Raw genomic sequence first — 27609 nt, 5'->3', positions numbered from 1 at the left:
GTCTATCTAGAACAATAAAAGGAAATTACATCATATAAAAAGAGTGTGTGCATGTGTTTCAAGTCTACTCTTAGTACACATGGCCTTGAAATTTTATGCAAACAGTCTCTCTCATGCATATGCTAACTAGGACCATCTGTTCAATAATTTTCTGACTTGACAGATCAGTGATTTGTATTAATTAAAAACAAGAATCCTTTTTTCTGACTCTCTTTTCTGTCGCCCCTTTTAGGCGTATGCTGGGAATCATCACTAAAAAAGATGTTCTTAAACACATGGCGCAGATGGCCAACAGAGACCCGGATTCTATCCTCTTCAACTGAAGACTCTCAGGACACACTCCTCCACACTCCCACATGCACACTGAATCATCCTGTGAGGATGGTGATGATGTTGATGAGAATGGTGGTGGCTGGACTGTGTGTGTCACTGAGGTACTGCTATTATAGAGTGGTGTGAGATTGGCTTAAGGCAGCTTTTTGCTGCTCCAGAACTGGACCTGTTCAGACAGGAGCTGTCCTTTTAGCCTGTCCGGAGGCTACAGAGACATTAATTTGACAAATGCTGTTCTCACACCTGTGAACCTCATTTCAGTCCTGATCTGAATGGTTGCCATTAGGACTTTCTGTATGTGGACCAAATGCTTTTCCTGCCAACACGTCTTTTCAAATTTAGGGCGACTTCTTTTCGAGCTTTTAATTAATTTATGGTGCTTTACTCTACTAAAAAAGCAGCTTAAACTAGCTTAAGATGGTTGTTAGTTTTAGGCTGGTCTGAGTTGCTGGTTTTGAGGGGTTTTTACATTTACCGGACCAATAGTTGAGACCTTAACCAGCCAAGACCAGTAGTTTAAGCTATTTTTTAGCAGGGTTTTCATTCCCTGGAGTGACGTCTGACCTCGAAAGGAACTTCAGAAGGGTGAGAACATTCCTGAAATGATCTGGGAAACGTGCGTTGAGGTTGTCTTGTCTGAACCTGCGTGCGTCGAATGATCCCTGTGGGAAGATGTGCTGTCTTTTGTAGAAATTCAGTGAGATTTGGTGTATCATGTTGAAAAGGCACCCTTATTCTCTCTCACTTATACATACTAACAAAATGCCCACAGTAGTGCCGTTCCTCCATTAGTTACTCTGAAGACTTTGCGAAAGGTTTTGAAGATCATGTGCCATTCTTTTAAAGTTTAAATGTACGTTCGACTTCAACTAGAGAAAAGCAAATGTTTTTTTTATGACAGAACCGTGTCTAAAGGGATGGTTCACCCCAAAAAAAAAAATTCTGTCATAATTTACTCAACCTTGACATTCTATACCTGTATGACTCTCTTCTGGAACATATGACATTTTGAGAATTTTTTGTCCATACAATGAGACAATGGCAATAAAAACTCAAATTATCATCTTTTGTGACCCACAGAAGAGAGTAAGTGGTACAAATTTGGAACAACACAAGGGTGAGTAAATGATGAGAATTCAACTATGCTTTCAATACTTCAAATTGGGTTGAAGTGCCCTGATTCTTCCTCCGTCTTTCTGTTTCAGTCTCTCTTGCCCTCTTTCTTACTCCCAACAAGCTATTCAGCCTTACCATTGGCTTAAGTTTTCCACAATGTTTGTAGTGGCTGCCAAACAACCAATTTCCACTCAGCCTTCCAAATGAACCAAGCTGCAATTCCCACTCTGCACCACCAGGAGGCACTCACAATCTCATAGATTGTTCCTTCTGGATATTGTGCACCATCTGATTGACCGTTGGCCCGGTTTGCTCACTGGGTGTGTTGCGGCATTCTCTCATGTCATTACCTTCGGGACTCTACATTCCCCCAACATCTTTATGCTCATATTGAGCACCTGGACCCTTACATACAGTCTTTGGAGATGTGAATCCACTCCTCCGTCCGTCATCCTCACTTTCTTTCCCATGTAACCACGCTGTCGTCCTCAGACAACCTCAGCAAAGCATCTCTCGGCACCTCCCTTGTTTGGCTGTGAGGATCTGATCATGACATAACGAGATCCTCCCTGTCACGAAAGGGCTAAACTCATACTATAGTCCTCTTCCTTGGCAAACTCGCTAGACTTTCGTCTCGGTGCATTTGAAAAACTCCACCCTCCAGTTCAATACATGTTTTCTTTTCCCCCCTGCATTGGCATTTTGGATTTTTATGGCCTATTAAAGGTATTCAACTCTTTTCATGCCTGTTCTAAACGCTCTCTTTCCCTGCAAGCCGTAATTCCCGGGAGTTTGATTCGGGGTGTGGAGGTCGTGGAGGGCTATTGTTCCCATTCGCTCCTGCTCGTCTGGGCTCCCGGTCGCCAGGATGTCCCCCGACCGCTTCCCTCAAGCACCGTCACGCAGCCCCGACCGCCTTCCACTCTTAGAAAGACAATTTCCGGTCCAGTCTTTAAACAACGGGCGATTCTGCAATGTTATAATAGAGCGGGAGGGAAAAAGAAATTATTGTGCTCTGCTTACTGAAAGAAAAGGTGTGTGTGTGTTTGTGTGGGGGACCGTAGGGGTGTTGGAAGGAGAGATTATGCCTTTCTTTTTTGCCTCCCTTGGAAAACATGGGAATATGGGAGGAGGGAGAGGAGAAAAGGTTAATTAAACAGTGTTCACTGGTCAATGCAAGGATCGTTTCACAAAGGTCCCCTCTGTGTCACACGAGGGGTTATTGGAGAGACTTGGCACGAAGGACTTCCACTCATTCCTGCAATCCGGGTGGGTGCTTAGCCTCTTTGCGCTGTAACCCAACACTCAATTGGTGCAAATGGAGCCGGGCCAAAACCGGGACCAAATGAAATGTTCTAATGTAAAACAGAACCTCCTATGTTCTTATCTACAGAACGTGGGCTTTAACTAAGTCAGGAAGGCAAACAAGCAGCAAGTAAACAGCTGTTTAGCTTGCGTCTACTTGAGAATGTGTCCGCCTTTTTCTACGCAAATAGCCAGTTTAGGGCCGAGGACAAATGCTAAACCTGAGTAAACTGCTTTTACAGGCGTCAGTGAGCATGTTTACATTGTAGATCCGAAGAAACCTGTGATTTTTCTCGCCAAAAAGGCAATACGGTTATTACCAAATTGTTTGGAAAGAAAATAATAATGCATGATTTATTCCAAAGCACTCCTCCGAGATGATGTATTTGTCTTTTTATTGATGATATGTTAATATGTATTTATTTTCCACAACAAAAATTATATTGCAGTATTTGTATGTGACTGTGATTATATCATATTGTTAAATGAACTTTTGTCCAGTTGAATAAATCTGAATGATGCATTCCATGCAGACTGCATTCATTCTGGAGGTCAAAGAGCATGTGTTTATACTTCAGCTATGTAAAGAATCGCTTGTGGCCTCAATTATTATTATTATTTATTTATTTTTGGTTTATCTTACATAAAGACTTCTGGAATTAAAATTCCAGAAATATGAGCATTTTTATTACCTAAAATCCCAAATTGCTCTGGTGGCTGTAGAAACAGACCCACACTGGTTCATGTGGTATTTCAAGGAAATTGCTGAGGGTCTCTTAAAACACCACAGGATTTTGGGGCGAGTCTTATTTGATTCCACTTCTGAATTTTGACTTTCTCACATCTTTTGAAGGCCAACATTTTAATAACTATTATTTTGTAGCTTTATTACAAGGAGTCTTTTCGTTTGAAAAAGCACACACGCTTCTTGAAGTAGCAACAATGTGAAATGATCCGTCTAGGGCAACTTTTTGTGTTCAGATGATTTAGAGGATAATTTTACATGGATCTTTGAATGAAACACACCCTTATAAATCTTCATTTTAGGTTCATTTTCCTTTATTGATAGTGTTTGCTGAGACGAATATCACTTATGGACTTGACGTTAGAAGAACATTACTTATGCCATGCTTTGAGACGAGTAATGTATGGAAGCATGTTTCCACATCTGAATAAAATAAATAAAAAGGTAACTGTGACTTTATATCGCACAATTACAGCTTTATATCTCATATAATGTTAGACCAAAAGTCTATGCTAATACACTGATTACACTCCAGGGCAAAAAAAAAAAGAAAGAAAGAAAAAGGGCAGAGTCCAAAATGGCACAGACATTAAGCTTTTAATTGTCTTAACCACAAATTATTGGTCAGGAAATTTAAGGAAATGCCCTATTTAAAAAGCCATTGCTGTCTCAGAAAAACCTCAAAGACAGAATGAAGTTTTTGGCAGAAAATGGGAAGCTGTGTGTGGAGTGATGAATCACAATGAAACACTAATTGCTTGGTGATGCTCCAGAGCGGTGTCTTCGAAAATCTGCTGAGAAATATAACAATAAATGCATCTCTACTACAGTGAAGCATGGAGGAAGAGCTGTCATGTGTGGGGAGTCTTTTTGCTGCTGGTATTGGTGAGCTACTTCACTGTGAAAAGTCCTTTAATGCTTTGGAGTACAGAAGAATATTGCAGAATGGCTTTCTTCCTATAAAGAGGAATGATCAAATGTTATTTTCCTGCCCAAATTGCAAAGACAACAAATAAGTGCCTTGAGAACAAGTCCATCAGGCTCATGTTTTGGCTTGGTCAGAGTCCAGATTTGAACCCTATTGTGAATATTGGGTCTCACTTTAAACTTAAACTAACTGGGAGACATTTTTCAACTACTCATGAACTGTTTGAAGCCATCAACATTGTGAGGACCGAGGAACAACATTGACTCTTCCTCCTGTAAAAAGCGGTCTGCAAGTTGGGAAAAGTATGTTACTTTATCTACAGTATTTGTGCAATTTTTGCTTATTTCCTGACCAGTGATTTGAATGAATGAATGAATGAGGCATTTATACAGCGCTTTCATATGTACTACTGTACACCCAAAGCGCTTTACAATCATTTCAGGGGATCTCTCCTCAACCACTACCAGTGTGCAGCAGCTTGATGATGCGACGGCAGCCACAGAACAACGGCGCCGGTGCGCTCACCACACACCAGCTATAGGTGGAGAGGAGAGAGAGGGATGGAGCCAATTCAGTGGATGGGGATTATTAGGAGGCCATGATTGGCAAGGGCAAATAGGTGGAATTTGTGATTTAAATTGTTAAAGGGATAGTTCACCCAAAAATTCTGTCATTAATTACTCACCCTCATGTCGTTCCAAACCCGTAAGACCTCCGTTCATCTTTGAACACAAATGAAGATCTTTTTGATGAAATCTGAGAGCTTTCTGTCCCTCCATTGACAGTTACGCAACTGACACTTTGACACTAAAACTAATCCAATATGAATTGAACAGTTTAGTCCAAAATTTTCTGAAGAGACTTTATATGCTTTATGTGCCCCAAACACTTTAAATGATTTAAAGTGTTTAAAAAATTTAGGCATTTTATTCACATATAAAAATTAATCAACTCAAACATCAGTTGTGGTAAACGGAAGCTCAAGCATGTTCACTTGATGTGCGAGAACCAATGAGGTTCATTCTCGTGTTACGCAGCACGTTTGAGCTTCAGCAAGAACCAATGACGTTCATTCTTGTGTTACGCAGCACGTTTGAGCTTCAGCAAACCAATGAGGTTCATTCTCATGTCTACAGATCTAGCTTGTTAATGTCTGAGTGATCACAAACTGGCCTACTTTCTCTGCCTCAGACAGGAGAGGAGACTAATATCGACCTGAGGGATGATTGCGGAGCTTCTTGGTCTCACAGGAGAGAGATGATCCAGCTGATCTCCAGCCCCGCCGCTGCTCCCTTCGTGCCAACTGTCCCATTTGTTTATTTGTGTTTACTCTTCCAGGCCCTGCACACATGAATGAGACAATTGAGGCCTGTGTGTGTGTGCTGAGATGTTGAATGATTCGGACAGTGCCTGGATGCGATTCCTGTGACATTCCAGAGTGTTCTGGTGGATTCTAGGAATTGGGGAGGACAAACTTAGGTTTGTGAATAGGAATGCCTGGTGGTCTTAATGAATGTCAGAAAAGCTTTAACGATGACACATATGAGTGACGGATTGCTAGGGAGCGCTGGCAAGGGGAATGTGTGATGAAGTGAGGGTATATTTGTGCAGGCAGAAACAAGGGCAGTCTGGGTGCTCAGGGCGGGTTGTCTTAAGTGTGTGTGTTTCTGACAGTGTGTGTGTGTGTGTGGCCACATCTAAAACTGAATAGACTGGTGTGTGGTCAACACTGCGTTAGTCAAATGGTGTGTAAGTGTGTGTGGCCTCTGAGTGTGTTTTATTTGTGAGATTGTGTGACATTGGGATCCCAAGCAGAAGTGAGAATGACGGTGACTCATTGCTGGTTGTCTTGAAGACTTACGAGAACAGAGACCTGGGGAGTGATCTTAAACTTGGCTTTAAGTGTAGACTATACTTTAAGACTTTAGACTGTAGACTTAAGTGTAGGTTTTTTGTCTAACAAAACATTCCTTTAGGAATGTCATCAAAGGTAAAAATGCTTCATAAGCAGAGGACCAGCAGTCATTATATATATCTGGCATTATATTTTAAGAGCTTCCAAAAAAAAAAAAAAAAAGAGGGGGAGAAAAAAAAGTCAGAATGAGAAAAACTGGTCATGTAAAATGACAGAAACCTCTGCCAATTGCAACGGTCAATCAAACTAATGTATAATTAATTAGTGGAGATCCTAATATAGTTAGCACCCACTTATTCTTGAGATATTCTTGTTCTGGTAAGGTTTGTAATGTACCCAACAACTTTTCAGATCTTTCCTATGCCCTGTTCTTAAAGGTATAGCGGAGGATCTTTCCAAATTTTAGATAAGACCCGCCCTCTCCACTTTTTGAAAAGTTTGATTGATTCACCAGAATGATCGACAATTAGGAGGACCAATAGTTTAGACTACCCACCAGGAAGTAAAACATCCTCCGCTATACCTATAAGTAAAATAAATAAATATATTTTTATAATTTTTTTTTATGAGGCATTAAAATGTAAAGCATATTAAAGCAAATGTTTCTCAAGAAACATTTCTTATTATCATCGATGTTGAAAACAGTGCTGCTTGAATAAATAGAATAGTATTAATTTCTTAAAATCTAAATCTGATTAAAATCTTCCCAGATTTTAATTTTTTTTTAAAAAGAGTATAAAGAAATAAAAAAAGATTTGAAGAGTATAAAACAATAGGAATCAATGGGAAGTCCCCAGCATGATAGAAAAACAAACATTTGTGTGTGTGTGAAATCATCTTTTGTGTAAGAGAACCATGTGTGTCCTGGGTGTGTGGGTGGGTAGGTTGTGGTATTGTATGCAAGTTTGGCAAAAGAAAAAGAAAACAAATGGTGTAGAATTCCTGCTGGAAGTCATCAGCATGGGCAAAAATGCACAAACTAAAGAGATTATCAAACTGTGACTCATGATTCAAAAAGGCACTTTAATTGTTGAAAATGACACCTTGAACTTCTGTTTTACGACACAGATCAGACATTGTAAAATTATACAATAAAGATGGAGAGCGTGAGAGATATCAGTACATTCTTACCAAGATGGAGACGCAACATTGGTAAACAGTGCATAACGTCTTTCTTTAAATGGAAAACAGTCCCACAGATCGGTGATCAGAGAATTTAACAATCCCAAGAAAAAAAAAGAAAAGAAAAAAAAAAAATCTCGCTGGAAAAGGAAACACAATAGTCTTTTTGTTTTTAATTGACAGTTCATGTTGCTCACTGGATTTCACGGTGTTCTGCCCCGCTTAAGTTTTTCACAGCAGTCCCATAAAGTCTCCGCAGAACTCTGTGAGATTTATAGTATGCAAACCATCATATCCACTGTTTTAGAGACCAGTCAAGCAATTCATTAAAAAACACACTCACGTATATACGCACCTAACATATATTTGTCTTCCGTGTTCACATTGTGGTTCTTCGTGGTTCAGAGGGCAAGTCCTGCAGTAATCCGTCTAGATCCGATGGAATTCAGCCATATTTCTTTTTCCTGGCCGCCCCTCACCCCACTACGACCTCCATGTTGTACAGATAGGTACATATTTCAACTTGTTTACACATGTGCACACTCACACAAGACCCTGGACGGGCCGGAGCAGATTGACTGGGATAATAAGCTCAGTTAGTGCGAATTAGTGGGATTATCCAGACTCCACTGGGGAAAGTTCACCCAAAAATGAAAATTCTTTAATTTACTCTCCCTTCAATTTGTTCCAAACCTGTATGACTTTCTTTTTCTGCAGAACACAAAAGACATTTTAAAGAATGCCTTTTTCTAAACAATGAAAGTCAAGGCAGTCGGATGTTGTTCGTTATCCTACGAACTTCCATTGTACGTACAAAAAACAAACAAACATACAATAAAAAAAGATCATCTTCGTCATACTGGTTTGGAAGGACATGAGAGTAAATGATGACAGTTTTTCATTAGGTCTCACTGTGCTGCGAAATGATGTGGTTAATGATGGGTTCTAAGCATTGATGAGGTCATATATGACTTCAACACTGATCTAAAACGCTTTGAACCTCCCTTCACATGATAGAAGTTAGTGTTTAAATTGAAAGTGTTCTCAGATCAGTGCATAACGACAACCTAAAGGCACTTTTACACATACAAAACCTAGTGGTATCTGACGTCACATTCTCTAGACCTAAAAAGGCACCCTGTATGGGGACATATTGGTATTGCGGCACATTATACCAGTCAATAGAAATGCACTTGCGCCAAAAGCATTAACCTGCCAAAAAATAACTTGTTCTCCACCTCTGGATTAAATCAACGTCCAAGTTTCTTAATCCAGACAAATTTCTGATAAGAGTCAGTAAAGTTTTGTAATGTGTACTATAACTAGTATTATGTCCGTAGCTAAATGCCACAAAGAGTCTTGCCTCGATCGCTCTCGCTGTATAATGTGATTTAAGGCACTGTCTTGGCAGGGGCCCTTTTCCTCACTCACTTTATCAGTAAAAACTGGGGCAGAGTCCAGAGAGAAGAAAACACATTTGTGGTTTACAATGAAACCCAAGCGAGTGTTTTTGCTTGCTCTCAGAAACACCATTGTGACAGCACTTGATCATTTACAGTGGAAAGTAATCACCCCCACCCACTCCTCCTTCGAAAAAACAGGCTCGTATCAAGATTCACAGCGCCGTTTCATTTTGAGAGCGCCACGGCTTTTACGTTTTCCGCGGGAGGCTCATTGTGTGGGATTTTCATGCGACATCACAGCCCTCATACATTCAATTCCAAACCTCATGATTCTGAATTAAATACAATATATACACAGGTTGAACCAACCAACCACATAAAGAAAGAGATGGATGTACAAGTATGAAGCACCACTTATCAGAAAAGTGTTTTTCAGGGCACTTAGGGTGTGTTTTTTTTTATGTGTGTGCAGCACTAGAAAAAAAAAAAAACATTACATGGGAGCGACATTTCAACAAACCGTGTATCGTAGAGTTTATTTAACCTTTCGTGTGGCCGGGACCACGTGAGCTGGGGAGCACGTGTCTCTCCCTGACAGTACTTCCTCCTGCACCCCGGACCAGACAGCAGAGGGAGACCTGTAAAAGTGATTTGTGTCTGAGACTGAACGAATGTGTTTTCGTCTTATCGCTGTGTTTTGCATGTTTGGAAGCCATAAATACTCAGAGGAGTATGAGTGTTTTCAAATGCAGTCTTTACAACAAGCTGAATTCCTCTGTGTTTATGTGTGCGTGTGAACTTTTTTAGGTCCTTTTCTTGTCCGGGCATGCTGCTCCGCTGGTCCGACAGGACGGGGAGAATTCCGCACTACTGCAACCTGCCAGGATGCTCCTTTGAGGCTGGTAGAGCTACATACTTCCCCTTCTCATCTTTCTTTCCTCCACATTCCCGCTGTCATCACTCTCTTCTCATATCTCTGTTTTTAAAAATGTTTTAGATCCGCTGTACACAAAAATATTCCCCTCCAGCGGAAGAGAGCGAGTGGAGTTCACACGTCAAACCCTATACACACCATTGGCACAGATTCACTTTGTGTGAGCTTTTGTCTCTCCTGTTCATTGTTTTGCTACCGTTTCAAAGACTCACATCTTTGATGTGATTTGTAGAAATATACATACATTCCTCTGTCTATAAAAGAAATAACCTTGTCCGAAATGTCTCTCATTCATGCATCCTTCACATATTCAAAGTCTTAAAGAAAGGAAATTTGAACGATTAAAATGAGTCTTTTCTCTTTGGGTCGCAGCTCCAAAACGCTCCACCCAGTGGGTAATGTAGTCCCGATCCAGTTCCTCTGAAGTGCTCTTACAGATCCAGACGGAAAGCTCCGAAATAGCTAGAAGAGTCCTCGCCGTACACCATTGTAGGAGACGAGACGGACACGAAGACCTCGTCGCCCGCTCGCAGCTCAAACAGGCCGCCCTGGTACACTGAGTGAAGGGCGTATTCGGCGTCTGGAGCCCAACATTTGGTCCCCACTCCCTTCAGAAGCTGAATCGGCCTCAGGTAGGAGGTTTTCTTATAGATGCACTGGACCAGCTGGTGGCTCACGCTGTTTTGATCCCCCTCGCTGGGAGAGGGGTAGCGGAAGTACACCTGGGAGTACAGGTAGTAGCGGCCGTCCTGGGGTACGCGAAGGCGCCCGTTGGCCAGTGACATGTTGTGTAGATGAGCGCCGAAGCTCTGGTTGGCCCAGGAACGTACAGGATGGCGGCAGGACTGGTGCAGGTCTGCTTGAGGGGTGGAGTACTGAGCGCCACCTGAAGGAAAAGGCAGGAGACGGACTTTCGGTTAGCACAAGGGGGTCAAACTGTCAAACTTTAGCTCCAGCCATAATTAAACATGCATGAACCAGCTAATCAAGGTCTTCAGGATCACTAGAAACCAACTTTTGGAGCTGGTTGGAGCTACACTCTGCAGGAGTTTGACTCATGTTGGTTAGCATGAAACGGCATTCGCAAACTGTTTTATCACTTTATAAGTGATGTATTTTTGTGTGAAACTTTTTGATGTTCAGTACATAACAAGCACATACAGGGCACATAACACAATTACTAAAACTTGAACTAAAATTTAAATGTTTTTTTTTTTTAAGTTTTAAATACTATAATAGTATATATATAATATTAAAATAACACTGAACGAAACAAAAATGCTTGGCAGATCTTTCATCTGTCGGGAAGTGACTGGATTGTGAAAAGTGAGCATTACAAACTAAAATGACATTACTTGCTACTATTGACATAACCTTTATTAATAGTTAGCCAACATTAAAGGCCAACCTTTTCATTTTGGAATAACAAGTACTGATGAATCATGCAAAATGAAATGTATTGAAATGAAAATGTATTCATTACTTCACTGAGCTCATTGCTTCTGCTCCTTAAATTAATACATTGTTTTAATTAATACATTGTTAGTGAACTGTGTGATTTGTATATGTGCATTTCTGAAATCCATAACTTGGACACAGTCTCCTCTGATAGCAATCACTCTACATTGTAATGTAGACACATGCATTTTCTGAAAAGCTGCTTTCAAATTATATGTATTGTGAATAGAGCTATACAATGAAATGAGATAAAAAACCATGAATGTGTGTTATGTGGGGAAGCACGGATATTAAATAAAGATGCTAATTATTTTCTTGTTATGGCTGATAACTGATAAATTCTTGATATTAAAATTTAGTTTAGTTGATTTAATTAATTTAGTTTTGGTTAAATAAATTAAAAATAAATCACCAAAAAAACTAAAATCAATTGTTTCCGGCATTACATTATAATTGTACAGTATGAAAAATGAATATTCGTTATGAGATTCACTAAAGATTACATTTAACTTTCTTTGCAACTTTTGGGATTTTTTAAAATCATTTTCATAACAATTTTTCTAATATTTTGTTGCATGAATATCTGAACATGCAATACATATATATATATATATATATATACACATATATACACAGTATATATATAAAGAACGAAGCCTCTGCTTTAAAAAAGCAAAACAAAAACATTTTATTCTAGCTTTATGCTTTCTTTTTTTATTAACACTTGAATGTGGGTAAGTTTCATAAAAAAAGCAACATTTTGAACAAAAAGCTGAGAAAATCATGTTTTTGACAAAGACTACAATGTGCAAAAGCAATGCTTTTATCGCTTTTCTTACCAACTACAGCAAATTCTGTCAATGGCGAGGAAATATTATTTTTTATAAAGATTACGTTTGGCGTCACTTAAAACTCACATAAAGTTAATCTCAATGTTAAAATAGGGGAAATAAGCATGCACAATTAAATATACTATAAATCATGTGGAAAAGCAAATAATAATAAACCAGTAGTAGTAATTCAGTAGTAAAAATAAGAATAAATGTTCCAAAACAATGAGCAGGAGCTGATTAAGGCAAGGCACATAATTCAGAAGGTAAAAGGGAGGAATGAAAGATTGGTGGATTGTCTTAAGAGTACAGGAGAGATCAGAACAGGAAGGTATGGCTGCACAGGAGAGGAAGTCACGGACAGAGTGAAAAATCGAAGAACGGAGAGAAAGAGGCTGGGGAGGAAGGGAGGTGTAGAGGACATGGAGAAGCAGGCGGCGTGTTCCTCAAACACAATGAGACACATTCCTCAAAGAAGATCAATAACGCGCTAGACCTGCTCTTTGATTTACTGTTTCGAAAAGTTTTTAAAGGGCCGTTCTTCTGACAAAAGTGATAAAGAAAAACACATAGGAAGTACAGATGTGTAGGAAAGCCCACAACGGCGGTTAATACAGATGTTCTCAAGGATTTAACAATTTCAGCTTTTTGAAGATAACAGCATGTGCAATATTCGTAGTGCGTGTACGTGATCCATCATCAACCACTTTGCAGACAGGTTTTTGAATAATGCATGCACGTGTAAAAAATAATGATCCGACTCATGACTCGTGCTCCAAAAACAAAGCTGGTTTGACTCGGTTTCATTTCCTTCTGAGATGCGTGACTGAATAAATCTCTTTTTTTTTTTCTGGCATGCATTAAATAGGACTTTGATCCGAGTAGCAGAACTGCAAACTCATGGACATGATTTTGGGATATTTAGTGATATTATAAATAACTAAACAATTTCAGGCTGTTTTGTAATCAATTTTTTCTTTGCAGCTGTTTGCCAGGCTTTTATATGACATATGGACGCTCTGCCACTGCCTAGCAGGACGGATAGATGGGTCATGTACATGAAGGGCACATTTAAAGCATGTATAGAACTGACTGGAATATACTACATGACTTTTAACATCTGAACAGATCTTTTTTTAAATACATTTTTCAACTTTGCAAATCATGCACTAAACGACTGAGGATCTCACACACACACACACACACACACACACACACACACACACACACACACACACACACACACACACACACACACACACACACACACACACACACACACACACACACTAACAGACTTTCAAGCTGTTCTGAACACAACAAACATAAAATGTGATACCATGAGCTTATAGACCTTTTGACCTAAAGCATTATGGTTAAATGCTTAAGTTAAATTAAATTAGTTTTATAGATTAAATGTAATATTTAAATGTAGTATTTAGTTTATATATAAACTCACCTGGTAGGCTGCTAAGGGTCAGGTGGGCTGATGGTCTCTGTGTCACTGTGGTCATGAACTTTGACCCTGATGTATTATATGAATGGGGCATGGCTCTTGCTTCTGAGAAAGAGACAGACAGTAGACAGTCAGCACATTGAAATACATCATAAAATCTGAATTGGTGTTGTGCAAGAAACTTTAACCTGTTCTTTGAACTGCATTGCGTTTTGTTATTGTCTATGTCTATTTTTGTGTCATTATTCCTGGTGCCTTTAGCGCTGTGCATTGCGCTGTCATTGTGATCAATTTTTAAGAAATGATGACTGATCATATACTCACCATGTAAAGCCTGTTTGGAGATTATACTGTCTGTAACCTGTGACAGAAACAAACAAAAAATTCCATTAGTACAGGCGACATATGATGACTTCTCAAATTCTAGATAGCCAACAGGAATGTGAAACTGGATGATTCAGTTTTATAATCGTGTCTTTCCTCCTTTTTGTTTTTTTGTCTCACAGGCGGATAAAGTTTACCTCAAGTTACAAAACAGAAACATTTCTGCTGTAAGATTTCCTATTTATCTTTCAGCCTTTGAAGACGGCAGTTTCTAAGGACAGAAATGTTCACTTTGTGTTGAGCTGGAGAGTCAGCCGGTGTATGAGACGACTAAGAATAGTTTTTAAGGTCACCGTTTTAAAGGGCAGTTTTTCAGTAGTCTGTGACGGCCATATTTCAACCAGTCAAACCCCAGTATCCAGATCATTAGTTCCACCGACTAGGTCTTGAACTGAAAACACTCTGATTACTGGCTCATTTCCACTGCCTCGGGCCAGCCTCAGCTCAGGGGTAACATGTTCCAAACATCATCTAACTGAACTAAATTAAACAAATTGAAAACTCTTGATGATTTGTTAAAAATGTAGTCAGTGTTTGAATCACTGTATTAATACCATTCAGCAAAAAAATTAAAAAATGTCATCAAGGAAGTAGTGAATATTATCCATAAAGATTATCCCTCAGATTTTTTAAAAGTTACTAAGTAACAAGCAAAACTTTAACCCAACTCAACATTTTCTTTCCACTTTCTTGAATCCTTCTTGGAAGGTCAAATGCCAGAGTTAAGATAAATATAAAGTTTGGCATGTAAGTTTTACAATCTATTTTAGTCTATAAAATTTATAGTGTTTTGCCTTTCCATGTTTCGCAGTACGTTGTGTTGTGTTCGGTTGTTGTGTATTACTGTCTATGCTAAAATATGAATGGCTCCTTAAACAAACACTTTAATTTAAGCTTTTTGACATGACTGTGTTTGATAAAACAAGATGTTTTTTTTTTCTTAAGGAATAATAATTTATTCCCTCTCCTCCCTTCTCTTTCTGTCTCTCCTCCCCAGTCCCTCTCTGTCTGGCATCATCAACTCAAGCGTGAGTGTGTGATGGAGTCTCTGTTGTTCTTGGCGCACTCTCTCTCTCTCTCTTTCTCTCTTTTCTCCTCTCCATTCATCAGACAGCCGAGCGCCTGCAGGCTTTATAACGTGACATAATCTCACCCAGACCACAGCAGAGATGGATTTCTGACCAAAGTTTTCCCTTTTCACTTTAATTTCTGGTGCAGTAAATGGTCCTGAAATCAATTCCACATCTCACAGCAGATAAAGGCTGTTTTAGCATGTTTGTGAACATGCTGCACATCAGAGAAAGAGAGAAGGAAAAAGAGAACAAGATGGATTCATAGAAATCATTCCAATTGTCTTCATAATTATTATTCTCTTTCCTGCTTTTATTTACATTTATTTTTAGATAGATACTGTAGATGGATAGATAAATGGATAGGCTATGCAATTGGTAAGGTGTTCTGGGTGGTTGCTAGAGGGTTGCTATGATGTTGTTCTGGACTGTTGCTAGGATACTGTAAGATAGTTACTATGGTGTTTGGGGTGGATGCTGGGATATTGAAGAAGGATGGATGGATGGTAGAAATTTCTGGGTGGTTACTAGGTGTTGCTATGCAGTTGCTAGGGTGATCTGGGTGGTTGCTATGCATTTGCTAGGGTGTTCTGGGTGGTTGCTAGGACATGATAGATGGATGGATGGATGGATGGATAGATGGATGGATAGATGGATATAGATGGATGGAAGGATATATAGATGGAAGGATATATAGATGGATAGATAATAAATATTAGATAGAAAGATAGATAGATATGATGCTGCAAGATGGTTACTAGGGTATTCTGGGTGGTTGCTAAGGTGTTGCGATGCAGTTGCTAGGTTGTTATTGTTTGTTTCTGTTGCTAGGACAATGCAAAAAGATCCTACAGAGAATATAGGAAACACAAAGAAAACATGTGACACCAAAAATATATATATATTTAAAAATCTTTCAGGATTTTAAAACTCCTTTTCCTCCAAGCGCAATTTCCTTTAGCTGTCAAGTCAGGTTCTACACAATATAATATAAGACTGTAAGAATCAATTAAGAATTGAAAACTACTGGTTTATCCAGGAAGATCTTATGGAATTGTTAGGAATTTTGTTCCTTTTGGAATGGTTCTCATTTATGACAGATATTCCAGTAAGAATCCTTCACACAAGCATTTATCAGTGAGGCCTAGTTAAAGTGTGCGCGGAATCTGTTTTCTGGAAAACACAACAGAGTTCAGAAGGTGGAGACCCATACAAAGCCCTCAACAATAACAATAAACACACCCAGCATTAGACCTTTGGCCCCTAAACCCGTGTGCCAGAAAAGGCGTGCAGCCGAGCCGAGGAAGATTTTTCCTCCATTCATAGAGCAGGAAGCGAGTGCATGCACACAGCATGCGAAGAAAGCCATTAGCGTTCTCTCCAGCTGAGTTTAGTGGAGACGGCAATCCAATACTTTTATGTGGCCGCCAGTGCCAGAGATTGCTCTGCCGTTGAGATACTGAAGCACAGCGCATTCCCTTCCTCCAGGAGGATTATTAATAAATAACTGTTGCTTTCCTTGAGGCGTAGAGCATGGCAAACAATAAATCCCTGAGCATGACTCAGGTAAAAGGCTAATAACCGACAGTACTGAGACACAAACACATACTGTACACACACTCTGCTGGATAAAATCAGTGCACGCCTGTTATGGGCCTTTGAATGAATGGGGTGTGTGTATATGCTTACAAGTTGTTTCCTGCCATTCTTGGCTGCCGTCTGAGGTCGGCCCCATTCCTCTGTCTCCCGGCCCCCTTCACCAGAGACCTACCGTTCCACTAGAGCACAACAGTCTCCTGGATCTGACCTTAAGCCCTGTGAGAATTAATCTCTCTCTTTTTCTTTTTCCCTCCCCCTCTGTAGAAGTCTGTATCTATTCACCTGGGGCCGGTTTGCTCCAGCTGTGCGTAAGGTACAGCTTAGCATAAATGAGAGCTATGTTACAACCACTCAAAATGTGATCATTGGACTATTGCACTTAAATCAAATGCAACCCTTTGTTTAAACTAAATATTTATGAAATCCTCTGACCGGGAGTATGTAATGCGATTGGTCTGCCAGCAATATGACAGACTGGATTACATCAGTGAGAGCTTGATTTGTGTGAACTTTGTCTGCATTTAGGTCTTAAGTCTTACAAATAGCTGGCGCAACCCTACCCTGCGCTTTAAAAACTTTAAAAGTCGGGGTTAGTCTTGTTTGTGCCTGTGTCTTCCTGGCTCTCTAGAGAGATACTCTCTCTCTCTATCTCTCTCTCTCTCTCGTCAGGGATCTCTGCCACAGTGACACTTAATGAGGTGTTAAAGATGTGACAGGCTGTCTTCAGTCTCTCTTTTGGTGTGGAGAATGGGCTTGAAGACTTCCGAGGCTTTAAACCCGACTTAATCTCGCTTTCTTTTTCTCTCTCTCTCTTTTAGATGGAAGGTCGCTGTGCAGCACTCGTTGAAATTCGACTCTAAGTAATACCAGCTTTGAGAGCTCAGCACATATTTGGCAGGAGGCGAGCCATCGTGTACTCCATGCAGAGCAATATGAGAACACCAACTGGACCGGCCTTTATTACTTGATTAACTTCTTTCTCTTTTCCTTTCTTTCCACCCTAGCAAATCTCGTTTTCACTTGTTACCAAACCCACTCCGTGTCCACAAGCTAGTAGTTTCCCCTAGTTTTACGAAACAAACAATACATTCTTCCAGAAAAAACGCATGTAGTAAAATCGACCACATCATCGAAAACAGTCCTTGAGCTATGATCATGCAGAAGATAAAAGTTAGAGGGCAGACAGAGATGGCCTTTGTGTTTGTTCTGAGGCTGGCGGAAAACTTTGCGGCTGGCGGAATGCCCCGAGTATGATCACTGCTTTCATCGTAAATCTGTTTGAGACGCCGGTGGTGATGCAGCGCTGCCTCAGCCCTGAAGACGAGATGCTTCCTCATCTAATGAGTCATTAGGAGAATCTGAGACAAGCGGGGAACGGGGACAAAACGTCCCATTTAGCTTTGCGGGAAACTGAGGAGGGATTTAGGGATATTGAGAGGACTCAAGTGGCTGCTGTGGGGTTCCTGTTCAGGTGTAGTTTGAGGATATAATATTCCTTGGAATGCTGATATCATTTCTGGGCTGGATCGTATCCATTCTGGCCGAGATGTTGTAGTGTCTTTTGATTTGTTGACTCACATTAGGCTTTCTGCATGTCAGCCTGCGCGATTCTCTGCGGACTCAGCCATCTGTTTAGTGAATGAACCGAACTCTTGCAGGGTTCCACTCTTGTTAAGTTGTTAGCTGTGCAGTTTTTCTGTATTATTGGTACCATCAAAGCCCAACAAAGGCCATAGAAAGTCAAGGAGCAACAATAGTCAGTGGTTTGCATATCCTTCACGTCTGTACGCCGCTTGTGTGCTGAGCCCGGCTAAAGTCGAGAATCTGGAGGATGTACGACTTTTCTATTTGCTTTTTTTTGAGTCCTCCATAATAACTACCAGGTGTTCTGGAATTCTCTGGATTCTGAAGGTCTTCGCTTCAGAAACATGCATTTCCTTCATCTCTCCTCGCTCACTCATTCCCTGCCTTCGCTGCGAACACTCTCTCGATCCTCCTTATCCTCTCATTCTTTTTCTGTGTGCTTTACCTCTGTGCTGACATGAAGCTGGAAAAGAGCCCGAAGCCTCAGAGTGTGCTTGTTCTGCCTGTTTCTTTGTCTTTGTGTAAATTTCTTCTTTCTTCATCTAAATCTGAATCTCACTCTCTTATTCATATTGACGCGTGAACACGCATGCAGACACATGCACATAGACTTTATTTTTTCTCTCTTTATGTATTGTGGGACTCACATACTATCTACCCCCATATGCTCTGGCAAAACTCTACATTATTTGTTTACTTTTTCCACTGACCGATCCCTTAGCATGATCAGGGAATTCTTTAGCGCACCATAATTGCATCTCTCAGAAGTGGCGCATGTGTTTTTAATTAAGAAGCAAATGCCTCTGTCTCTGAGTGCCAATAAATTGTTTGCAGCCTCACTCAATTAGTAGTGAAAGATTTGACGGTACACACGGGCTGTTGCGCATAACGGCAGGGGTAGGACAGGGTAGACATGCACCATAAAATCTGATAACATATTCCCGGAGCTGAGAGACTTGGGTAAACAAATGGGTGGCACGGAAAATTAACATATAAAAAAACATGGTATTTAGAAGTTCCGACACCATAATGCAAATGCCTAAAGTGAAGTGAAAATTAACCCTATTTTCTTTCTAAACAAACGTTTCCTGGTTTAATTGTTAATGACTCATTGGTGTGGGTTGTTCCAAAGAAAGAATTTCTTTCTCTTCTGCAACAACTTTTACTTTTCTGCTGATCTCACTTATTCTATGTGGGCTATTGAATAATGTTCACCAATAGCCAAATAACCAAATAGTCTCTGATGGATAAAATCAAGTAGGGATGCACAATTTATTTAAAATAAAAGTTTTAAATTATTACATTGTATTGGTGGATAATGAATATATAATTGTGCATGTTTAAATTTTAATTTATTTAGAAAAATAGTATGACATTTTAATATTGTCCATTTATTGGTTATCTACCTTAACATATAATACTTGCGTTTTAGGTCAGTAAGATTTTTTTTATTAAAGAAATTAATATTTGATCATTTAAAATAAATTGCAAATAAATGCAGCCTTGGTGAGCATAAATACTTTTTTCAAAAACATTAAAAAAATCTTACAGACCTCAAACTTTTGAATGTGTGTTTAATGTAAATAAGTGTTTTACTTTACTTGATGCTTTGCAATTTCATTCACACCTTTAGAGCGAGACTTTTTCTAAAACCAAGCCCAAGGCTATCAAACATGTCAGTTTTATTAATGTAAAAACCACTGGAAGGCTGTGAGGGGAAAAAGCTGGACGCTAAAGGGATAACCAGCCACGCCAGGGGAAAACCAAGACATTTCCTACAAATCTGAGCTCTGACTGCTAGACTGGTTCATGATCAGGACAAGGGGGTGAGTCACCCTCTACAATGCTGCATATACAAGCATAAATGCCTGAAAAAACTCTCCCATGACTCAACCATCCACTTTTCTTCCCTTAGGAGATTGTAATCACTTGCCAGGACACATTTATGGTAATGGCAAGTTGCTTCACGCTGTGAGGAACAGTTGTCTACAATTGTGCCCAAGCATTGAAAAGGCAGATGATGTTTTTAATAGCTGTTATTAAGACATGGCTTGCCTTGACAGATATCCTGACAAATGAATGCAGAATGTTGTGCAACAAGTACAATCAAACAGAGACTTGAACTCACCTTGGAAATATAGGCCTTGATACCCTCAGCTAATTTGATGCAAGGCTCTCCAAACAGTTGGGCCAGGTCTTCGGGAATGTCCCGGTCTTTATCCAGGGCGTTAAGCAAGCCAAGGCACCGCAGCTCTTCTGTAACCCCCTGACTCTTAACCTGCCAAAAAGATGAAAATTAGAACACAAGTCCAAATCACAACCCCTTAATCTGTAAAATAAATTGTGGTTTGAATGCCACGTCATCCCAAGAAATGATGAGAACAGCACTTTGGTTTAGGAAGCAAATTGGGAAACAGGGGGGCTGAAAGCATGCTCAATGAGGAAACAATCTGCTCAAGGCCGAAGCGTAGGCTGAAGATCAAAACAAGGGCAAGTATCCCTCTTGACCCTTTCCTGGAAAGTAGATGAGGACATCTGCAACGGGGCTTGCTATGGAAAGCCAATGAGCAACAAGTTCAGCTCAAAGACCTTGAGCCAGCTGGAGAGGTATGTCCTACATAATGAGGTACTTCAAATGACCTTGCACTGAAACCCTTGCTCTTATTTTCAGTCTCTTTCTCTCTCTTTCTGTCCCTGTTCAGAAACTCGGAGCCGCTCCAAGAAATATATGATGCCAGTTAAGGATCTCTGTGCGCAATTTCGAAGCCTTGAGTCACGGTCCGCCAAAGCTCCTAATGACTCTCCAGTCGCCGGCGGAGCGTGGCAGCAGAAGGTGTGTTTCGTTAACTCTCGCCGCTTTACGGTTTTCAAAGGGAGTCAGGCAGGTAATGATGGTCCCCCATGTTGAGCAGGGCTGCGCTCACAGGAAGAGCTCAAGACTGATCTGAGATCAGTTTTGCTATTTCTTGTGTAACTGTACAAATGAGGCTAGTCCTGGAAGCACTTACAGGACTGAGGCCAGACTTGTACATATGTGTTGATCGACAACCCGTTTGCGGTTTTGTCTCATGGGTACGCTTGGGCTGGTCCTGGATCAGCACATTAAAATGACTTCAGCGTAAGCAGAAAAGTACATTAAGAAAAAGGTCTAGTTTGGTTCCACTTGCACTTTACTATACGGTTCAATTTGTTAACATTACTGACTATATATCAGGGGTCAACAATAAAGATGCAAGGGAAAAAGATTTGGGTTTTACTTGTGCATCTGTTTTTGCGAACTTAAACATTTGGTTTTCTGTTATGTATTCAACATGGCTTTCGATAATTCTATTGATTTGTGACCAAGATAATTTTATCTGGCTAACGTACATTAGATGAGGTTTTGTCGAGTAGTTTTGAAAGAATCAGAATGAGTTAAAAACTACAAAATAATCAGTAATGTTTTGCACTGTGTTGGATTCATGTTGCATATTTGCATTTTTGTACAAAAAAAAAATGTTTAGTGAGCCAAATGTTACTAAACCACTTAACTCAAAATTTTTTGGTCGGTAAGATCTTTCAATATTTTTGAAAGAAGTCTTATCAAGACAGCATTTATTCAATCAAAAATGTATCAATATTTTAATACTTTAAAATGTTATTTACGCCTTTTCAGCAGCCTTTACTCCAGTCTTCATAATCCTTCAGAAATCATTTGCTGATTTGATGCTCAGGCTTTGATGCGTAAGCCCAAAATATACTTCTGTGTCGAACTCACGCGTCTAGGGCTAGGCGTACCCTGACGTGCACGTCTCCAAAAATGTAACAACGCGTCAATTCTACACGGACCGCAAGCGCTGTGTTTGTTCTACAAGAACCCATCCCCCTAATTTTTTTCAGAATCCTTTCATGAATAGAAAGTCCAAAAGAACAGCATTTATTTGAAATAGATTTTTTTTTTACATTCTAAAAAGCCTTTACTGTTATTTAAAAAAAAAATTCTATTTAATACTTCAGTCTTGCTAAATAAAATCATTCCTTTATATTCTTTCTTTCTTTTTTAAACATCTCTCTAAACTCAAACTTTTGAATGGTAGTTCAAACAAGTATTACAAAAAAATTAAAGTGGATCATTCGTTTGTGGTAAGACCAGCAGAAAAAAATCTAATTAGTGAGCCCTGAATATATGTTAAAATTAATAAATACTGTAAATGTACTGTTCAACTGTACTTCATGATATTCAGTACATTAACAAATATTGAGCCTTACTGTAAAAGTGTTCTAATTAGGGGTTGCTTTGTACTCCAATAAGCTATATTATTTACCACTTGAGCTGTTGCCATCTGATACCTGGAAAACAGAAACACCCTCTAACAGGTCACAGTTTTATCACGAAACCCAGTTTATCTGATGTGTCATAACATGTGCTTGCGTGTACATGTTCAAAACCTTCATAACTGTAAACAACTTCTTGTCTTGTAAGTGCATTCTTCCTGCTAGTTCTCTCATAGAAATGGGTCAGTCACACATGACCTGGAATCTGAAGTACTGTCCAGGGTGTGGATAAGTGTGAGCCAGCAATTGATCATTTGTCATCGTGAGTTACACCAAATAGATTAAACAACTCTGGGTCAATGCTGCTACACCCTGATACGTATGTAAACTCCAACAGTATTGCTATACGTAATCGTTCACATATGGGCCGACTCACAAAAACCATGTAGCTCAATACGCGGTAAAATCAACAGAAGTTGGTATTGAGTCATTGGTAGTGAGACTAGTGGCGCTCAGGAGGGTTTCTGATCCCAGTGAGGGCAGCAGGAAGTGGGGAACAATGCTTCAGTGTTAGCCCTGGTTTCTGTAGCTGGGGAAAAGAAGCCACCACTGAACTTTCTGCTTCACTCCACATCCATTGCTTTTTTGGGAAAGGATTAAATAAAGAAACCAGGCGTGTAACTTAAATCCATGCCAGGGGCTCTCTGTCTCTGCATCTCACTATAACGTCTAACCCTTCCTCTCGCTTCTCTCTTTTTCGTCTATCCCTGATCCATGTGTATGTTTTTCCTAGTTACCCCCTGCGGTCCCAAAGAAAGGAAAGCAGCCAGAAAGTTGGTAGTGATCTAAATGATCTGCGAGGGCTGAAGCTCTGCAACTTTGGATGAATTCCCAGAGGACAACAGGTTTGTCTAAGCAGGTCTTCAAAGGAAACTTCAGCCAAATATTCAATTTGTGCATTTGGCAAAAACGAACTCAGAGGAGATTGTTCTCTTTCTCTAGAAGACCACACAGAAGTCACAACCTGTCTAGGCAATAGAAAGCAATACTGTGGCCTTGGGTCGACTAGTCTCTAAAAGCAACAATCATGTCACGGTAAGAAGGGATCCCCCATTTTGAGCAAAGTTTGAGTTTTATTTAGACTTACACAATGAAAAGTATGCAAACAAGTTCAGTAGGTGCTTTCCTTTCAATGACGAGTTTCTCTAAAATTAGCGCATGTGACACAAACAACGAGTTAAAGTTAGTGATAGAGGGCATTCTCAGCATGCCATTGGCCCTTTAGTACACACCTGTACATACAAACATTCGACTTTACAATGACCCGTGCCATTGTGTGTGGCAAAAGCCCCAGTTGCCAAGGGCAACTATCCTTTTTTCTCATAATCACCTTTGTCTTGGCTCCTCTCATTGGCTCATAAATCTTTGGCAAATGGCCAATGAAGACAGGCCTTATTAAGAGTCCATTGTGATGCGTTTTTAAAGCCCTCTGGGTGTTCTATGAAATCTCGGGCCATCGCCGTCTCGTTCTGCTGTCTGACTGAATGTTACACTTCTAGAATACTAACTATGTGCCTGTCAGTGGACCCCGGTTTCTTTTCCCGAACCAAATGGGGCCCTAGCAGTCGTTTAGTCCTGCTAGAATATCTAAGCACTTCTGGGAAGCAGGATTTGTTTTTTTTTCTCTGCATATAATTAATACAGAAATTAAACATGACAGGAACAGGTTGGAGTAATTATGAACTTAGTTTAACTCAAGTTACTTGACTGAATACGTTTTAGCTTCCTTTTGGGGCTAATCACACCAGAAAAGACTGTTAAATTTGATTATTGTCAAATAAAGACATAAAATGCCTCTAAATGTCTTTGGAACATTCAGTCCGCAAAGTTTTCATTACTGTGCTAATGGCGCTAAATGAGGGAGTAGCATTGTTTATTAGCCGTCCTGTTGGTGTAAACTGGGGCTTTGTTTGTCCTTGCAGGATCTGATAATGGGGTAAAATGGGGGTGTTTACTCGTCTTTTAGGACAACACTGTGAGCATCCCATCTGGCCAGTGCACCAAGATGAGCACAGGATATTTATGTTAGTGCTAAAGAATGTTCATTTTGAGCAACAGCTGTGTGTGTGTGACAGAGAGAGAGAAATTTGTGTCTTTATTTTCAGCACATTCTCACTCAATAGTTCAATTCTTTTTTCTTTCCTTTTCAGCTTGTCATTGTGTTGAATTGATGACGGTCAATCGGGGGGGGGGGAAATATTTAATCCTTCACTAACACCACGTTGATGTTTAATCCTTGAAAATATTTTCCTAAGGCTTTTTGTTCATGTACGACTGAAACTTCATCATAACTCGGGGCCCTTGAAATAGACCGGGAGATATTTCAAACCCTTCTCAGATTTATTAGAAAAGCCCGCGACTTGTGCGTTACACAAGATTTATACCGAGAAGTTAATCATTGCTTGGCCTAGTTTAATTTACTTAGCAACGATGAAAAATAAAAAGCTATTCTGTGCTACCTAATGGATTTAGATGCAGGACGAAATTTATACATTTATCAAATTTATAGCTCAAAGTTTCTTTATATCGGTAAAATTTATAAAGAGCTTTGTCCTTGTGTCAGTTTTGTATTTAAGGCTGAACTAGAGTGTGTAACGCTGGAAACTATCCATGCCTTCTTTGGGCCTGGCAAACATAACGTAACTTGAATCCACAAAGAATTATCAGAGAAAAGCAGCCACAATAAGATGTAATTATATGTTCTACATAAAAAGCATGATATTACAGTGAGAATGAGAGGGAAAGACAGAGGAAAATTGAATCAGAATAAAGACTAAATGTGAAGGAGAGGGGAAAACAAGAGGGTGAGAGAGTGAAACGTTGTGGATCTTGGCAATGGAAAATGTCACAGGAGATTTACCATGGGGAGCCTGAGAGGAGACAAACATTTGCTTGCAGGGTATTGCTTTACAATGAATTTCTGTTAATGTTGCTGAGGGGCCAGTCTAGAACTACATGTATCGTGTCGGTTGAGGGAGAAGGAGATTGAGGCTGGTATGAACTGCAGGCACCAGACAGTACCATGCCACGGCATTACCTTCCGGCTCAGTCCCACACCTAATCTAAGCTGATTTTGTCAATCGTGGTTACTTATAAATAGGTCACCCGGAACTCTGTGTAATTTCAACGGTGATGACTTGCGTGGGAGCTTCTGCCTCTATCCTCTCTGTTGTGTTTACCGTCTCGCAGTGTGACCGTGAATTAACCTCACTTTCTTTTTCCCCGCAGAGGTAGAGCGTTTATTTGAAACAATCAGTCTTATCTCACCGAGCGCTATCGTTTTACCGGTTTTGCTGATCAAAGTGCAGTTTTATATTGAAAGTATTACAGCCTAGGTAACTTCATACATTTTTTGTCATATTTGACTTTGAAATAACCCTATTATGGGTTCAGAGTTTATTAATATTCTACAGGGCTTACAGAATTCTACCTCAACCTGGGTTTTGGGTCAGAGTATGACTAAACGCATCACAAAAAGGCAGAGCATGAGAGATATGCACTACATATTGTTGAGTATACTTTTCAAAATGACACTTATCCAATAATCTCAACAATGTGATTCTGATTCATGAAATGGTTGGACTTTATTTTACAGTACGTGCACTTTCAGTGTATTTACAGTGTACTTACCCACGAAAATACTGGGTAATGTAAGGTAACAACATGGGTTAAAGTTAAGGTTCAGGGTTAGTACCTAGTTATTACCCAGTTAGTGTCAGTTCAATAAGTACACAGTACATAAGAAACATGATGGTAAAATAAAGTGCAACCTATAGAATGCTGAAGTTGTATTCTATGCTGTTGTGTGTATTTTATTAACACTATGTCTATTTATTATGCTGACATCTAGGCAGTAAAGCATGCAACTTTTGAAGTGTTTCCAACATAATACAATGTTGCAAAACAAGTAGGCTACACAACTTCCTTGTCTCAGTATTTTGATTGGGTAATCATGTTTTTGTTGTTCATGTGCAGTTTTGCATTTATAACACTGTTAATGTCATACTATTCATGTCATTTTTATTTTACTTTTTTTTTTAAGATATTTGTATTTTTTATGATGACAAAGCTTAATAATAATTGTTTTTATTTGTATGTTTTTTTCGATTACCCAAGAGCACACATTAAACGTGATTTGATTCGTCTGAAATCAGTTTGATCTGAATCATTGTGTTGATTAGTTGTGAATTCAAAGCCTTTAACGTCCTCACAAAACCGCAAATGATTAAATTAAATTACAAGAAATTAACCATTTTCCCATCACAATTCAGTGCTTTGCTTCTTTGACTATGTTAATGCCTTTAATAGTAGCATTCTTTGTATCTTGAAATACAAACTGATACAGCACCGATCTGTAACTTAGTAAAAGTTCTCCTCTGTTGCAGATTTGGTCTGACCGGGTCTCAAAACTTAGTGAGCTGCCTACCTTGACAGCATTTTGGAGAGGCATGGGCACAGTAACACGAGTAAACATGCTGTCTAGTCAGTGCACTATGTTTCGCCCCTAACGCGCCTGTGATGCCCAACAAAAACCTAACAAAGTTTTAAGACACGGCCTGTTCGTCTGATATCGACAAGAAAATAATCAGTGCCACTTAAAAAAAATGCTTACCTGCGATAAAGACATGTTTAAGTAGACAAAGAGTCCGGTGGTCGAGGCTATTTGCAGCACGACCACCACGATCACGACCATTGCGATCCATAACTTTGACGGCGACTCTCGACCACGGCTGTTCGCCGGAACCATCATGTATGTAGTGGACTCGCTGCTGACCGACCTGAAGTAATCCTGGTTATTCTGAGTAGCCATGGCATTCCTAAGACGTGAGTAGAAACGAAGTTAGTGACAAACAAATTGAAATCAGCAGCGGGACGTTGAATAAACTCCTTCTTGTTGGCGCAGAGTGGCCGTGGGAGGGTATAGAGTCTGTCCCACACACTCGCATGAAGTCAGTCACTCACTAATGTTGCAGGACTAGTGTTTGTGTGTGTGTATGAGACGCTGAGGGGTTGAGCCTCGAGTTTCTCGAGGTAGGCTACATTACCGCAACTCCTCATGATTTCCTTAACCCCTTTCCTCATACAAGATATCCTAGGCCTACTATATGAATAA

The 27609-nt window shown here is 39.8% G+C and overlaps 2 protein-coding genes across 3 annotated transcripts in view; one reads left to right on the top strand and one right to left on the bottom strand.

The window, feature by feature from the left end:
• The window catches only part of clcn5b (chloride channel, voltage-sensitive 5b), a 30134-nt gene extending 26821 nt beyond the window's left edge, over nt 1–3313 (top strand). For both annotated transcript variants that reach the window (XM_082154334.1, XM_082154335.1), the window contains one exon: nt 233–3313. In XM_082154334.1, coding sequence (XP_082010460.1) covers nt 233–323 — 91 coding nt within the window. In that variant the 3' untranslated portion in view covers nt 324–3313. The remainder of the gene's footprint in view (nt 1–232) is intronic.
• A 4032-nt stretch (nt 3314–7345) lies between these two features.
• On the bottom strand, nt 7346–27455 carry tnfsf10l (TNF superfamily member 10, like). Its single transcript, XM_082154967.1, has 5 exons — nt 27109–27455; nt 20311–20460; nt 13870–13906; nt 13549–13650; nt 7346–10687 (listed from the first exon to the last, which is right to left on the bottom strand). The coding sequence occupies exons 1-5, from the start codon at nt 27304–27306 to the stop codon at nt 10233–10235; spliced, it is 942 nt and encodes a 313-aa protein (XP_082011093.1). The 5' UTR covers nt 27307–27455; the 3' UTR covers nt 7346–10232.
• Nucleotides 27456–27609: the final 154 nt, after the last annotated feature.

The sequence above is a fragment of the Leuciscus leuciscus genome, assembly GCF_965113295.1.
Source record: "Leuciscus leuciscus genome assembly, chromosome: 2".
NCBI classification, from domain to species: domain Eukaryota; kingdom Metazoa; phylum Chordata; class Actinopteri; order Cypriniformes; family Leuciscidae; genus Leuciscus; species Leuciscus leuciscus.
This window is presented reverse-complemented; position numbering and strand designations above follow the sequence as displayed.

Bases quoted from the DNA above. Each gene is read 5' to 3' on its own strand.
- tnfsf10l (XM_082154967.1), bottom strand. From the start codon at position 27,306: ATGGCTACTCAGAATAACCAGGATTACTTCAGGTCGGTCAGCAGCGAG. The intron at 13,907-20,310 runs GTGAGTTCAAGT...TTTCTGTCACAG, and splicing joins TCAAGGCCTATATTTCCAAG to GTTACAGACAGTATAATCTC. The intron at 13,651-13,869 runs GTGAGTATATGA...TCTCTTTCTCAG, and splicing joins CTCCAAACAGGCTTTACATG to AAGCAAGAGCCATGCCCCAT.